Source organism: Pleurodeles waltl, chromosome 4_1, assembly GCF_031143425.1.
Source record: "Pleurodeles waltl isolate 20211129_DDA chromosome 4_1, aPleWal1.hap1.20221129, whole genome shotgun sequence".
In the NCBI taxonomy this organism is placed as follows: Eukaryota; Metazoa; Chordata; class Amphibia; order Caudata; family Salamandridae; genus Pleurodeles; species Pleurodeles waltl.
Window position 1 is genome coordinate 841,929,799 of NC_090442.1, and position 14,465 is coordinate 841,944,263.

The 14,465-nt window shown below is 42.6% G+C and overlaps 1 protein-coding gene across 1 annotated transcript in view; it reads left to right on the top strand.

Moving 5' to 3' along the window:
- SLC17A8 (solute carrier family 17 member 8) overlaps nucleotides 1-14,465 on the top strand; it is a 315,037-nt gene that overhangs the window by 174,134 nt on the left and 126,438 nt on the right. Inside the window, exons 7-8 of the mRNA XM_069229602.1 lie at nucleotides 2,805-2,944; nucleotides 8,063-8,212. Of these exons, the coding sequence (XP_069085703.1) occupies nucleotides 2,805-2,944; nucleotides 8,063-8,212 (290 nt within the window). The remainder of the gene's footprint in view (nucleotides 1-2,804; nucleotides 2,945-8,062; nucleotides 8,213-14,465) is intronic.

The following is a 14,465-nucleotide window of genomic DNA, read 5'->3' on the forward strand; positions in this document are numbered from 1 at the left end:
GCAATTTTAAGGCATTGATATTTTGCCTTAAAATGTACCTTTACTAGAAATGTAGGTAGCTGCCTTATTAAGGCTGGGCATGTCTTTCCACCAATAGAAAACTAGCAAAGACAGACATTTCTGAAAATTAGACAACTAGTGGAGTCCAGGGTGGTGTGACACGTGATCCCACTATGTATTCTTACCAAAATTACCTGAAAACATTCAACTTTTGCTAAAATCGGTCTTTGGCTAAATGGTCTGCTGACTGCTACTGGAGGATGTGTGGAGAATATATACCTTCACTTTGGAAGAAGCTCTCAGCATTTCAATAAGCAACAACTGCCTACATTTGGATGTCTGTGGGGTGCTCACAAGTCAATTCAATTTTGAAGATTTTGGCGTGGCAAAAAGTGCAATTAAGCAATCATTCAAGAAGTGTCTTTTATGGCTGGAAAGCCTACTGAGCCTACTTTTTGTTTAGAAAGCATTTGTAGGAAAATTACTTGTGAAGGTTGTAATTTTTTCTTGCCATAAAACTTTTCTGGAAAAACTATAATGTTGCACACCTTTGCTACTGGCAAAGACTTTCGTGCCAGCATATGAATTGAAAAGTGAACAGAAACATAGGGTGAAAGACGTACACATTGAGGATGAAGGTACAGGATGTTACATAAGTAGCATGCAGCTTCCATTACATAAAAAAGTGCTAAAGGTGTGAAGCACCATAGGTGGCTAGAGTGGACTAAATATTGTAAGTATATATTTTGTTTTTTATTCATGTTCTTCATATAGTGCCTCAAGACCCTAAACACAAGAAGATAGAGCACTTTATAGCGTCACAGGGCATAGAATAGCAGTGAGGCAAGCAATAAACAAGAAATCTAGGTCTTCAAAAACATGGTACAATCTTATAGTGCAGTGTTCGAGATGACCAAGTACAATACATGGGTAGAAAATATGAAAGGTATTTTAGGAAATGCTGTTTGAGACCCCTTTTAGAACCTGAAATTGATGTGGCCTTTTGAATGCCTTTTGATATAGCATTCCAGATCCTTGGAACCTTTTCATGGTAAGATTATTTCAGGGTGCAAGACTTTTTGGTTTCTATTATATGCCTGGCTTCTTGAATTTCTACCAGTGTGCTCAAACCTTTAAAATAAGTATTCAGGTTTACTCTAATAAATCACCTTGGTTAATTAGGAAAACATTGTTAAAGTTGATCAGTTCTGCGCATCTCAACTTGATCACTTATTCTCATGCTTATTTATTGGTCTTCTTCCACGTTTCAGGTCTTAGGCATTCTAATGCATAAAGGAAAATCCCTGATTGGCTGCCAGCTTTTTCCTTCCATCTATATGGTAACGTGACATCTGCCAAAGAATTTGACTGGGGCAGGCTGATGTCTGAGCAGAAGGAGTGACGATCCATCTATGGGTATTAAATTAACACTCTCCAAGCCCCTGCTATTTGATTGGCTGCCCAATCTTTAGGGAACAGAAATGTTGTGGGTTATGTTCCAAAGTAAAGCACCAAGCTGAATATGCAGTAAGAAAGAAATTAGTGGATATTAGAGATGAGCTATTTGAACACTTAGGCACTAGACCTACCTTATTTTGAAATATTATGCTTTGGCAAGTTTGGGGTACTAAATGCCAAGACTGTACAGTATTGATAACACCTCATGCCTTTTTATTTCACCACCAGGCACTCCACCCCACCTCACCTCACTTCTGCAGGTTCTTATTCATCCCTGGTTCCTTCCTTTGACACTCTTTTACCACCTTTCTTTTCGTCCTTCTTTCCTTCTTTTGTGTTTTTCTGTCTCTTGCTCTGGACCAAAGTCTGTTGGGAAAAACTACCAGTCCCCCAAAATGAGTGCCAGTGGGCCCCACCTGCAACCACCAGTTCAAATTAAACATTGGTGGTGCATAATAGCGTGGCAATGCAAAGTAGTGACGGATCTCACCACAACCTCACAGAAGTATACACTGCCCATTGCCTTTACTACATCTTAGTTTAAAGAGCCTATGGTTAATACGGATCACATCGCACATATTTTTTAAATGTTATGTTTCCTCTTCCTCTCTCTTCACCCTCAGGATCCAGAAGAAATCAGTGCTCAGAAACATCATTTAGGTACTGCAGGATCTCATTTGTTCAATCATGCCTTTATTGTTTTTGGTACTAACTTATGGAACCATAAATAAATAATGAAAATAGATACCTTAGTATTGTATACTGCCAATTTTTAAGTCTTTTCTCGTTTCTACTGGACATATATGTCAGTCACAGAAGTTATTAAAACTAAATTGAAATTGTTTACCTAGTCAGTGGTAATCCTACATTCAACACCCTTGTACCAGTCAGTATTACCAAAGTCGTTTGTGTCAACACTTTCTAGAAAATTGAATTAAAAAGGCACCTGATTTTCTTGAATACTACTCCTATGAAGGAAGAACGTCTTAAGTATCTAAATCACTGCAATTTAGGTTCGCTGCTAGCAGGCATTTTTTTAAACTAAAATTAACTTTTGTTAGGGATACCTATATTTTTTCTGTTTGCAGGAAGAGGTGTTCTTTTAGAAATGACCAATGTAGATTCAACAGGGCCGCAGGAATGCAAGATACCAAGGATATACACGCAAGATAACTTTACAGGCTGTGAACCTAAATGAAACTTATTAACATAAATAACACTTATTAACATAATGGTTATCCTAATAATTTAGTATGGATCCGGCCGTCTCACATTTACGTTGGACACTGCTACAAAAAAAATGAACGAAGTATATCTGATGAATTTATCTCTCTCTTTGTCAATAGGGATATTTGGAATGTTTTGGTATATATTCTGGCTTCTGCATGCATATGAGAGTCCAGCTGTGCATCCATCAATAACTGTGGAAGAACGGACCTACATTGAAACAAGCGTGGGGGAAGGAACTACTTTAGTGGCTCCTGGTGTAAGTACAACCAAAGGAAACAGGAAGAAGAACTGCGACTGGTGGTGTTGGAGGACATAGTGGTTGTGGGTATTTGGAGGGCAGTGGCTGGGGTTGGACCTGCCATCCTTCCACTCTGGCATTTTCACAGTCGGCTGCATGCAGCAAATAGAGCTGGTTTCAGAGCAGGATGTGCCGCCATGGCCCAACCATGCTCCATTCCCCCATTCTAATTGTGGCCTCCAGAAGCGTGGAGATGATTGGAATATTTTGGTATGCAGCCTGACCCAGGAGGCGGGACCTGTTTGGTTGGAGGTTTGGAAGGGAGGGAGTAAACAGCAAACAGGAGGGGTAAGCAACACCCAGAGCCGGCTCCCCCTGTATTATTGTTTCTCATTTTGTTCCAGTCAATTGAAACAGATTTGATTTTAGATACAGTTGGTTTGATGAACACTCCTCACAGTTAACCTGATATTTATCTTCTAATACATAGTTTGCTCTGTTTGCAGCTCAACAAAGGAGTGTAGAAATGCTGGTTAGGTAGCAGTTCATTATTCATAAAGAATAATAAATAATTCGGTACTCCTTCAATAATAGTTTGTGCTGCAAGGGAACCGCAAACTATTTTCTATATTTCACGTTTCCCTGTGAAATATAGTTTTTTCCCCCCCTGCCTGTTGTGAAATAAACGCACTCAAGCATATAGCATTAGAGTCAACAGCAAAGCGACTCATCGCGAAATGGGTCTTTAGTGTTCAGTAATGTTCTGTCGAATTCAGCTAAGACTGCAAGAGGCTTATTTACCGGGTTAATGTCCATTGCAGTTAAGATTCAGTCTGCGAAAGGGACAGGTCAGTGTGTGCGAGGGATGAGAAGGGCCGAGTCCTCTAGGCAGGAAGTTTTGTGTTTTAGCTCTTGCTTCCTGGGGAACGCCAACAGAGCAGGCAGAGGGTTTAAAAACTCTTTTGTGACCTAGACTGGCATCCCCCGAACAAAGTTCAAGAAGATACAGGCGACAGATCCACCATGGACATTTGGGGGATGTAATTCTGGCGCGTTCAGACTACTAGAAGTACTTCATGCATTTGTAGCCACCTGGTGTGCTCATGTATTGCCATTCTGACGAGTGGCATAAAACAATAAAACGAGTTGTTGAATGAATTACGGAATCAGTTAGTAGAAGTTCTCAATTGAGATCAAAATATACCGGGCCCCAGAGGGATACTTAAGCATTATTTATGCAACCAACACCATGTATTTTTATGATGCTGGGTGGGAATGTAATCCCTGGTAACCTTATGTCGCACTGGGCGCCACCAGCGCTAAAACCGGCCCTGTATACGGTGGTTACCAATGGGGCCTACATAGGGTGGCAAATGTTGAAATGATGCCCAGTATCATTATAGAGAGGAATACTTATATTTAAAAATATGTTTCTGAAGTTCTTAAACCGATTAAAAAACTACTGATTATCCGCAGTCATTTTTCAATGTCAGAAATTTTACGGGGCTCGTGACCTAAATGCCCCAGCTGTCGAAGCAAGTCACTCAGTATAGATGGATACCTCGATCAAAGCTCTGATAAGAAACATAACTAAAACAACTCATTGGCAATACCTTTGAGCAGCTGATGGACATTCTGATTGGTATTTTATGCAATGCACCGCAGCAACTAAAGTTGTGCTGTGTTGCCTGGGAGGGAGAGAGCTTAGCAATGCCATGTCTAGGAAGATATAGCATTGATTCTCTCTATCCCTACGCCTGCACTCTTCTTTTCTACCCTTCCAGTTAAAAATACTATGCTTAGACATAGGTTAAAACTTTTCCCCCAGTGAGTGTGTGTTGTACAGCACAGCACAATCCAATCTTTGAAAAGTTATACAAATGCAAACATTTCCATTTTGTAATGCCAGCCTCAAAGAAGTGTTATATTTTGATGCAAAGCCCGGTCAACCATTTTCTCAAAGCTAGGACTTTGCATCAAAACCCATGGATGGTTGCATAGTACCGCCCACGGATCACCTACTGTATGTGGCTTTGATTCAAAGTAGAGCAAGTAGGGCATAGCACTACACATTATTTTAATTATACTTTCTAGCGCAAAACTTCTACACTTTGTGCTGATATGTTTCACGTTTGTGATGCATACCCTATCCCTAGTGTTAGTAAGTCTGCCCTGAGTATTTTATTGATGGAAGACATTTTTTACAGGCCTGGGCATTAGGGTTAACCCTATTTTTTCTTCTCAGAGGCTGGAGGGAGTATGTATAGTCAGTCCTGATTACAGAGTTTTTAACACAGATGAGATAATCAGAATAGTTGCTAGCAGACAACATGTCTCGGTTATCACAAATTGAGGCCAAAACGTATGTCTGATGTTGGCTGTGTGGCCGGCTCTTTTGAATCATCTAACCAATTGCTCTACCCTGCAATATATGATTGGCTGTTTGTGGGCAAGCAGTGCTTAATTTGTTAAACAGTAAGTGCCAGGGCTCTTCTCAGGAGGCCACTGCTCCTTGCACCATCCAGTGCCCCTGTCAGCGCTCCCAATGACAGTACCAACACGATTACTAACCACTGCACTACTACAAGTGTTAGAATTCAGACTATTACAGGTTACCCAAAGCTATAAAATGATGTGGGCCGCAAGTGTTATTATTTTTAATATATATTGAATTATTAAACACTGATGTTGTCCTTATGTCAAAATTAGACAGACAGCACCACCTTGTGGTGGACTGTTATTAGAGCTCATACTGAGAATTAAGTGCCGGTGCTGATCGCCAGAAACCACTGTCTCAAATTAAGCACTGGAAGTTGTGACAAGTAAAATCTCATACTCAAATCCTACATGACTGAAAGAGAAGGTTGATGTGGGGCGCTCTGAACGATAGGCAGAGTGAACCTGTTTGACAATTTCAGTCTCCAACAGACTAAAACATCTACATTAAAATTATTGGTTGTATACAGGGTCATCAATGGCTCCTGTTGAAACAGACTACTTTATAGATGCAAATATATCTGGAGATGTCATGTATGCCATAGTCCAGACAAGTACATCTACCACCATGTGTAATAGTCCAGACATGTTCATCAACCACTGTGTCACATTTCCAGAGCCCAGGCAAGATTGACTGCTTCAGTACAGGTTTTTCGTTTGCATTCTGGGACGTGTGGTGTACCAGGGAAACTTGACAGATTTGCAATCATAATTACTTATCAATGTGAAGGTTATAAGTCGTTGAAGTTTTCATCAAAGACTCCGGAAATGAAAAATGCATTCTGCACAATACTGAATCATGGAAAACTTAAATACTTCTATTGGTCACACTTGAAGGGCAGGCTTTTGTGGCGTTTGCTGGTGTTCGTTTCATGTTGTTGATTAGAGAATTCAGTGACGCAGGGCAGGCAGGGTCGGGTGCACTGTACAGAAATACCAAATAATAGTTCTTAGTGGGATTTAAATGCAGAACAGTTACTTTCAGAGTCTGATGGAAAGTGTGACCTCTGCCGCCGGTGTCAGTCCATTTTGATTAAGACCTAGATTCACGAGTTGTAAAATGTCCGAAAAATCTATAAATATTTTCGACAGTGAGATGTAACGCTCACAATTTAGCCTCACTCATGTGAGCAATTATAAGCTAGTGGAAGCTGTGAAACTGGCAAGGTGGGATTTTAGCATGCAACTTCCAGGAGGACTAGTGTATGACATCCCTACCAAATAAAGGGCCAGATGTAGGTAAGTCACAAATTGCGACTTGCAATTTGCGAGTCATAGCGACTCGCAAATTGCAACTCGCAATTCGCAATGCAGAAAGGTGTCTCAGGCACCTTCTGCGACTCGTTATGGGGTTGCAAAGACCCACCTCATAAATATTTATGAGGTGGGTCGCAGTTTGCGACCCCATAGCGAGTCCAGGCACTCACGGGGATGTTGGCCTGCTGGAGACAGCGGACCACCATGTCCGTGACTGCTTTTCAATAAAGCAGTTTTTTTTTTTTCGTGGTCACAAATCAACTCTACATCGCGGTGCGAATCGCAAATAGGAAGGGAACACCCCTTCCTATTTGCGAGTCGGAAACATATTTTGCGAGTCGGTACTGACTCGAAAAATGTGTTTCTGCATCGCGTTCAGCCTTTTGCGCCTCGCAAACTGTGTTTTTCGCCGTTTGCGAGGCGCAAAAGGCTACCTACATCTGGCCCTATATCACGAAAGTCTCACGAGCATGCATAAATGTGTGTGATACCTGCAAGCGGCAACTGTTTTACATCTCTGACAGTTAAAGCAGTGGTAATGACCATCGCAAAATAATACTGAAATGAAAGGCTAGCAAGATCAGGTCAACATAGGCTTTTCTGCATCATCCTTTCCCCCAGATGGCTAGTGTGGATAAACTCCATTTAAATATCGTCAGTTACCTACAGGCAGCCCTAGAGCTCTGATTGTGTGGGTGTCAGCAAAAAATGAGACCCCTGAAGGTGGTAGATTTAGCGAAGTAACTCAAGGGCCTCACAATGAACGCTCGGCTCTGTAGTACAGACAGTGTCTTGTGAGCCCTAGTGCAAGGAAAGAAACCGGCACTCCAGCTGCTGTTTGAATTGTCAAATACAGCAATGATCAGGGTTCAGTGGGCCCCACAGGCCTCTGTACCCTTGTGCACTGCACCTGCTGCACCAATTGAAGCTAGGCCCCTGGCTCGGTTGCAATTCTTGCATGTGCATCTATTGATGCATGTACACATATGACCTAAGAAAAAGCCTGTCACTTGTGTTTTCACCTATCAAAACTGTTTCGGCTCGTTGTTTCATTAGTAAATTCCCCCATATCACCATTCAAGGTCAAACTCCTGGACACTACTCAGGGTATTGCATCCTGTAACATCAGACGCATGTTCGCATAGCATAGCATGGAGCTGCACTTCCCTCTTTCTTTCCCAGTAGCTTACTGTGCTGTGGTGTTTTATCACAGATGATATCATGTGATATTGCTGGAGTACAGATAGAATCTTCCTATTTTTGTCTTGTTCCCAAAGAGATATGTAAAACCTATTGGGTGACCACTGGAATATATCACTCACTCACTCGCCGGAAATAAACAGATTTGCATATGTTCTAAACCTTCATATTTTTATTTCCTAGAGAAGCAAAACCCCTTGGCTGAAGTTCTTCACATCGATGCCAGTTTATGCAATCATTGTTGCAAACTTTTGTAGAAGTTGGACCTTTTATTTACTTCTCATAAGTCAACCTGCTTACTTTGAAGAAGTGTTTGGATTTCCGATAAGCAAGGTACATTCACAGCCTTATGTCATTTCCATGTCAGTACGATAATAGACCTTTTTAAAATATGTATGATATTGTCTGACAACTATTTGTGCTCCTCTGTCACGTCTCACATATATGGTTGTTAGCTGTGTTCTGTATTGCGCAGTGCATGGCCAGACCCTAAGATTTGGCTTGGGCTCCCAGCTCATGGGATTTATGTTCTGCCATATTACCGTATATGCGAATCCACATTTATTTTGTGGCTATTTCATTTGTATTTATCGATATTCATGTTTTGTTCATTGAAAAACAGAGGTTATTGTTGGTATGTTTCAACATGTATTTATCTAACAACACTTGGATGCCTTTTGAGATGTAGTATTATAAATCGGAATATTAAATACAAAAATACACCGCAATACCTGGAGATGTACATGTGGAGCACTGTATAGTCTTCAGTTGTATTTTAAACTGCCCAAGCTGCTGGCTTTCATGATTAATAGCAAGGGCTGTCAATGAGTAGAAGACTTCATTTCCATGATCTTCTTCCGCTTTAAAAAATATATTGTGAAGCAAACCGGCTGATTTCTATCTATATTCATGTGTAAACATCTTGGTATTCTGCGAGCCTTAAGCCCTACTATTTAAATAAATTACCCTCATTGCATTTGTAGAATGTAGGGGCTGGTTGTATACTGTACATACCTGCTGGTCATATCAGATTGCACTAGCCTTCTGCATAGGATTCGAAAGTAGCGAGGCTCTTTCTGTCTCTTAACATCCCCACCAGTGACCACTGATGCAGAACACAACAGACAGCAGTAGAGACGGAGAAACGGGTATGAAACAAGAGTGAGAACAAAGACACAGGACTCCACCACCATTGTCTCCTCACTTGACTAGTGAATGAGCTATGCAGAACAAACTCAAAACTCCACAAGACAAAAATATATCTTAAATGGGTTATGCAGAATGAATTGAAACCATAAGAGACAAAGGCCCTCTTACAACCCTGGCGGTCACAGACCGCCAGGGTTGTTTTGGCAATTGTACCGCCTACAGGCTGACGGTACAAATTGCCATATTATGCCGCCGCGGTCGCACCGCAGGGACCGGCGGTTTCCCACCATCGTTGTCCCGGCAGTTATAATCCGCCAGGGCAGCGCTGCTTGCAGCGCTACCCTGAGGATTATGACTCCCCTTCCCGCCAGCCTGTCCATGGTGGTAGAGACCGTCATGGAAAGGCTGGCGGGAAGGGAAGTCGCAGCTGAACTGCCCATGCACTTGTCATGGGCAGTGCAGGGGCCTCCTGGCACAGGCCCACCCTGCTTTGCAGACAGTGAAAAGCGCGACAGGTTCAGCTGCACCCGTCGCACGGCCGCAACACCGCCGGCTCCATTAGGAACCGGCTGCAATGTTGCGGCCGACATCCCTGCCGGGCCAGCGGGGATGTTGTAATGCGGCCAGTGGGTTTGCGGCCGCATAGACAACCGCTCGGCGGTCCAACCTTGGCGGGCGGCCTCTGCCGCCCGCCAAGGTTGTAATGAGAGCCAAAGTGTCTTGATATTCAAATAATCAAGCATAAAAGCAATTGTTCATGGATATAAGTACCTCAGTATGAGCTCTGTGTAGCAAGTGCTCTCTGCACTTTGATACTTCATGGGCAATTTCTGAAAATTAAACATACAAAAATACATTTCTCAAGTATAGCTGTGTGTTAGTATTTCTCCCTGTGTTTTAAACCTTACGCTTCACTACTACTCACTCTTTGGTCAAGGACGACTTAAGGTTTCTATTTGACTAATGCAGAACTTTAAAATCACCAATACCATTAAAACTTTGGGAGCATATATTATGATTGGTTGTATGATACCCAATCCTGTGTGTTGCTCCGGTGATTCTCCTCAGTGGATCCCTCATAGCATTAATCAAGACAATCTGTTTAATGCTCATTCCTATGAGATGACCCTTTATTGCACCTGTGTGAACTCCTCAGGAAGACATTTTGGCTTGCTGCATAATGCCCATTCCTATGGGACGATGCACAATACACATTTCTGTAGGTTGCTTCACTGGCGCACCTTTGGTGGAGCCCTGGAGCACATAATGTGGCTAGTTGTTTAAATCCCATTTGAATGGGTTGCTCCCTCCCACTCCTGTGCAGACTCCAGAGCAAATACTATAGCTGATATTTCCCCCACTTCCAAGGGAAGAAGTGTTCATCTCTGTGCTCTTTCTTGGCCAAACCCAATATGGAGTTACGCTGTAAGATATAGCTCGCTCTAAAGACAGTAGGCGTCCACATGCACTGCACCATATTTTGTCACACTTTACCTACAGCTATGCATAGGTGCTGCTACAAACGGCCAGCAAAATGGCTTGAGCACTCTCAACCATAGATGCACCACATATTCCCTACTATGGTGGACCTGACAATTTTGAGAAAAATCTCACCTTATGAGAGGACGAGGCTAGGAGGAGGTGGACGTGGTGAGCAGCAGGGTCTTCAACACTTTATTCTCACTAGCCATGAGGGGACAGGCCATGGAGAGGTGGCAGGGCTTTGTGCCAAGCACTTTACTGTCACTTTACCTTCTTCCAGCCTGCTTCCCAAAAAAAACAAAAAAACTTCTGTTGCTGCCACTGATACGCTGGGGAGCTTGCAAAACATCTGATGAATATCAACTGTGCACACGCCACACAAGTGCTAGTAACCCACTCCACACAGGCACTTCCAGCTCATGTTGTCTTCAGTGTGATATAGGGCTGTTCACCTGGAGACCGCGTAAACAGGGCCGATATTGTGTGGCACATAGGGACACCAGGTGAATTGACAGGCCTGCTACATCGACACACTTTCTGTCCACCCGAAAACAAGCAGCCAATGCTTAAATGTCCTATCGCTCAGTTCCTTTTGCTTTATTTTGTTGCCACCACACGGCAGGTTTTAGAACATATCACTTGTGAGTCTTCTTCATATATAAAACAATCCTTCATTGATGCTCTGTACAAATACAACACATTAAAAATCCATCTCAATTTCATGTGTTTTTTAAGAAGGATAGCTAATGGCAAAAAAAAACATTGTCCAAGGGAGGTTTATCAAGGAGCCATTGCAATATTTTCTAGATAATACATCGTTTTGTAGAGATTTCTTCTTAACTCTCCGGTTAATTATTTCACCCACTCCATGTTTTCAGCCCACATCCCTATTCTTGGATCCCAACAATCTAACCATGTGATACTAGAAGCTCCCCAACCTAGGTAACAGCACAGCTTGTATGTGACAGTTCCTTTTTCAGGGTTATGCCTAGCATTGTTTCAAAAGCCTCCTTTACTGACCCATTTTCTGTACTTGCTATGAATATTGTCTCACTACACAAACACCCCTTACAAGAATTGTTTTGGTGTGCACCCTATATTTTTTGTCTGTTCTGGTATGCAGGCTGGATTCAGTGCCATTTTTGCATTATTGTCTTGTCATTACCTTGCAGTTCTTTCTGAATGCACTGTGTGTCCATCTTGTGTGGCAAATCACTGAAAGGACAGTCTAAAAATATCAGTCTACAAAGGCAGGACTGGGAACCCAAAGCAGCCCTGACAAGTTTGTCTGACCAGCCCCCATAGAATGCATAGCGAGTGAGCCTCACCACTACAAAGGGGCTTGAGCGGTTCTCCCTCCAAAACAAATTGGGAAACAAATGCCAAAAACTGTGCATTCTACATCACATTTTTCATTATATATTCAATTGTATTCATTTTTAAAGCATATTAATAACTATTGGTGACCCTACAGGCCCTGGCCCATCTCTAGGTGCTTACATTTGAAAAGGGTGGAACCCACCTTTTTTTAAATGGCACTGCACATTGTACCACTAACACAATAGGATTTTGTTCCCACCAGGCCAAGGCATTCAGGGTATCTCTCCCCTGGCACCTATATGTTTCTTTTATTCTATTCTAGGATGGACAGGGGACTAAGGGCCAGATGTAGGTAGGCTTTTGCGCCTCGCAAACGACGAAAAACACCGTTTGCGAGGTGCAAAAGCCCTCACGCGATGCAGAAACACATTTTGCGAGTCGGAACCGACTCGCAAAATGTGTTTCCGACTCGCAAATAGGAAGGGGTGTTCCCTTCCTATTTGCGACTCGCACCGTGATGTAAGTTGATTCGCGGTCGCAAATCAACTCGCAGTTACCATCCACTTGAAGTGGATGGTAACTAATTCGCAAACGGGAAGGGGTCCCCATGGGACCCCTTCCCCTTTGTGAATGCTCACAAAAATATTTTTTCAGAGCAGGCAGTGGTCCTATGGACCACTGCCTGCTCTGAAAAAGCCCGAAACAAAAGGTTTCGGTATTTATTTCTATTTGCAGCTCGTTTTCCTTTAAGAAAAACGGGCTGCAAAGAGAAAAAAAAAAACTGCTTTATTTAAAAGCAGTCACGGACATGGTGGTCTGCTGTCTCCAGCAGGCCACCATCCCTGTGAGTGCCTAGACTCGCTATGGGGTCGCAAACTGCGACCCACCTCATAAATATTTATGAGGTGGGTCTTTGCGACCCCATAGCGAGTCGCAGAAGGTGTCTGAGACACCATTCTGCATCGCGAATTGCGAGTTGCAATTTGCGAGTCGCTTTGACTCGCAAATTGCAAGTCGCAATTTGTGGTCTACTTACATCTGGCCCTAAGTCCTAAAATGGCGGCTGCCACATCTTTGTTGATGTGGTGGCTGCCAATCAGATCTTATTTTTAGATCTTTTGGATTCACATTTTCTGTTAGGTGCGATACATTTATAAATTCTGAACCTTAATTTCTTAAAACTACTTAATGGATTTATACAAGTTCACAAAAAGCATACTTTCTGGAGGAAGATCTATCTTTCTGCCAAATTTGGTGCAATTCTGCTCACCTGTTTTGGCTGTAGAAGTGTCTAATTTTCCTATTCAAAACTGCATTAAGAAAACACGTTTTGGACCATCCCTCTTTTCCCGGCCCCTGCTTGACAGATCACTCCAATACTTTCCAGGAAGTATCGGAGGTGCATGAGACTTTTTTTTAAAGTTTGTATATATTAATACAATGCCACCTCAGGCTTAGAACGCTGCATAAATTAAGCAAAAATGAAGTAGGGAATGTGGTGTAATTCCCATGTTTTAGAGATGAACAGCAACAAAGCCTTTTGTCATTTTTGCAGTTAAGTCATTACACATGGATTAACTAGTTCTATCCATGTGGAGCTGAAAATTTAAAAAAGCCTTTTATAGTCCAGGCACAGTATTACAGCTTTGGAGTGGGCATTGGTTTGACATAACCTGCATACCCAATTTTGAGAAATTATCTGACAAGCTCAAATAATATCGAAACACATGCATCAGGGCTGCTCATATTCATTCTAGGTTGGTTTTAAATCCAATCTACCGTTTGCGTTTCTGCAAACCTCAGCACAATTGTGGTCTGCACAAACGTGTACTGTTCACCAAAATACAGAGGTCATGCAGCCAAGCTACACTAGCAGTGTGCAGCACAGTCCTGTTACCTTGGCAGAACCATGGTTTCACTCCCCATGCTGTGTGGTGTGTGCAAGGTCCTGAAGGTTTCAAGTATGGTGGGTGTACTCTCTTATGGGGTACACAGGCCCTTTTCAAAAAGATGGCACAGGGATCGTTCGGGCAAAGCTAGGATGTGTGGGCCTAGTCATGTTCTCTGATTTCACACCTGGAATCTGCAGCTCAAATTTGAGAAGGAACCTGGGGCCAGATGCAGGAAACTATTTGCGAGTCGCAAACGGCAAAAAATGCCGTTTGCGAGTCGCAAATTCCAGTTTCCAATGCAGAAATGCATATTGCGAGTCGGGACCGACTCGCAATATGCATTTCAGAATCGCAAATAGGAAGGGGTGTTCCCTTCCTATTTGCGATTCGGAGTGGTATGCAATACCATTTGCGACCGCATATGCGGTCGCAAAGGGTGTCGCAGTTACCATCCACTTCAAGTGCATGGTAACCCACTCGCAAATTGGAAGGGGTCCCCATGGGACCCCTTCCACTTTGTGAATGGACCCAAAACTATTTTTTCAGGGCAGGTAGTGGTCCAAGGGACCACTACCTGCCCTGAAAAAATACGGAAACTAAAGGTTTCGTTTTTTTTTTTAACTGCAGCTCGTTTTCCTGTAAGGAAAACGGGCTACACTTAAAAAAAAAAAACTGCTTTATTTAAAAGCAGTCACGAACATGGAGGTCTGCTGACTACAGCAGGCCTCCATGTTTGCGAGTGC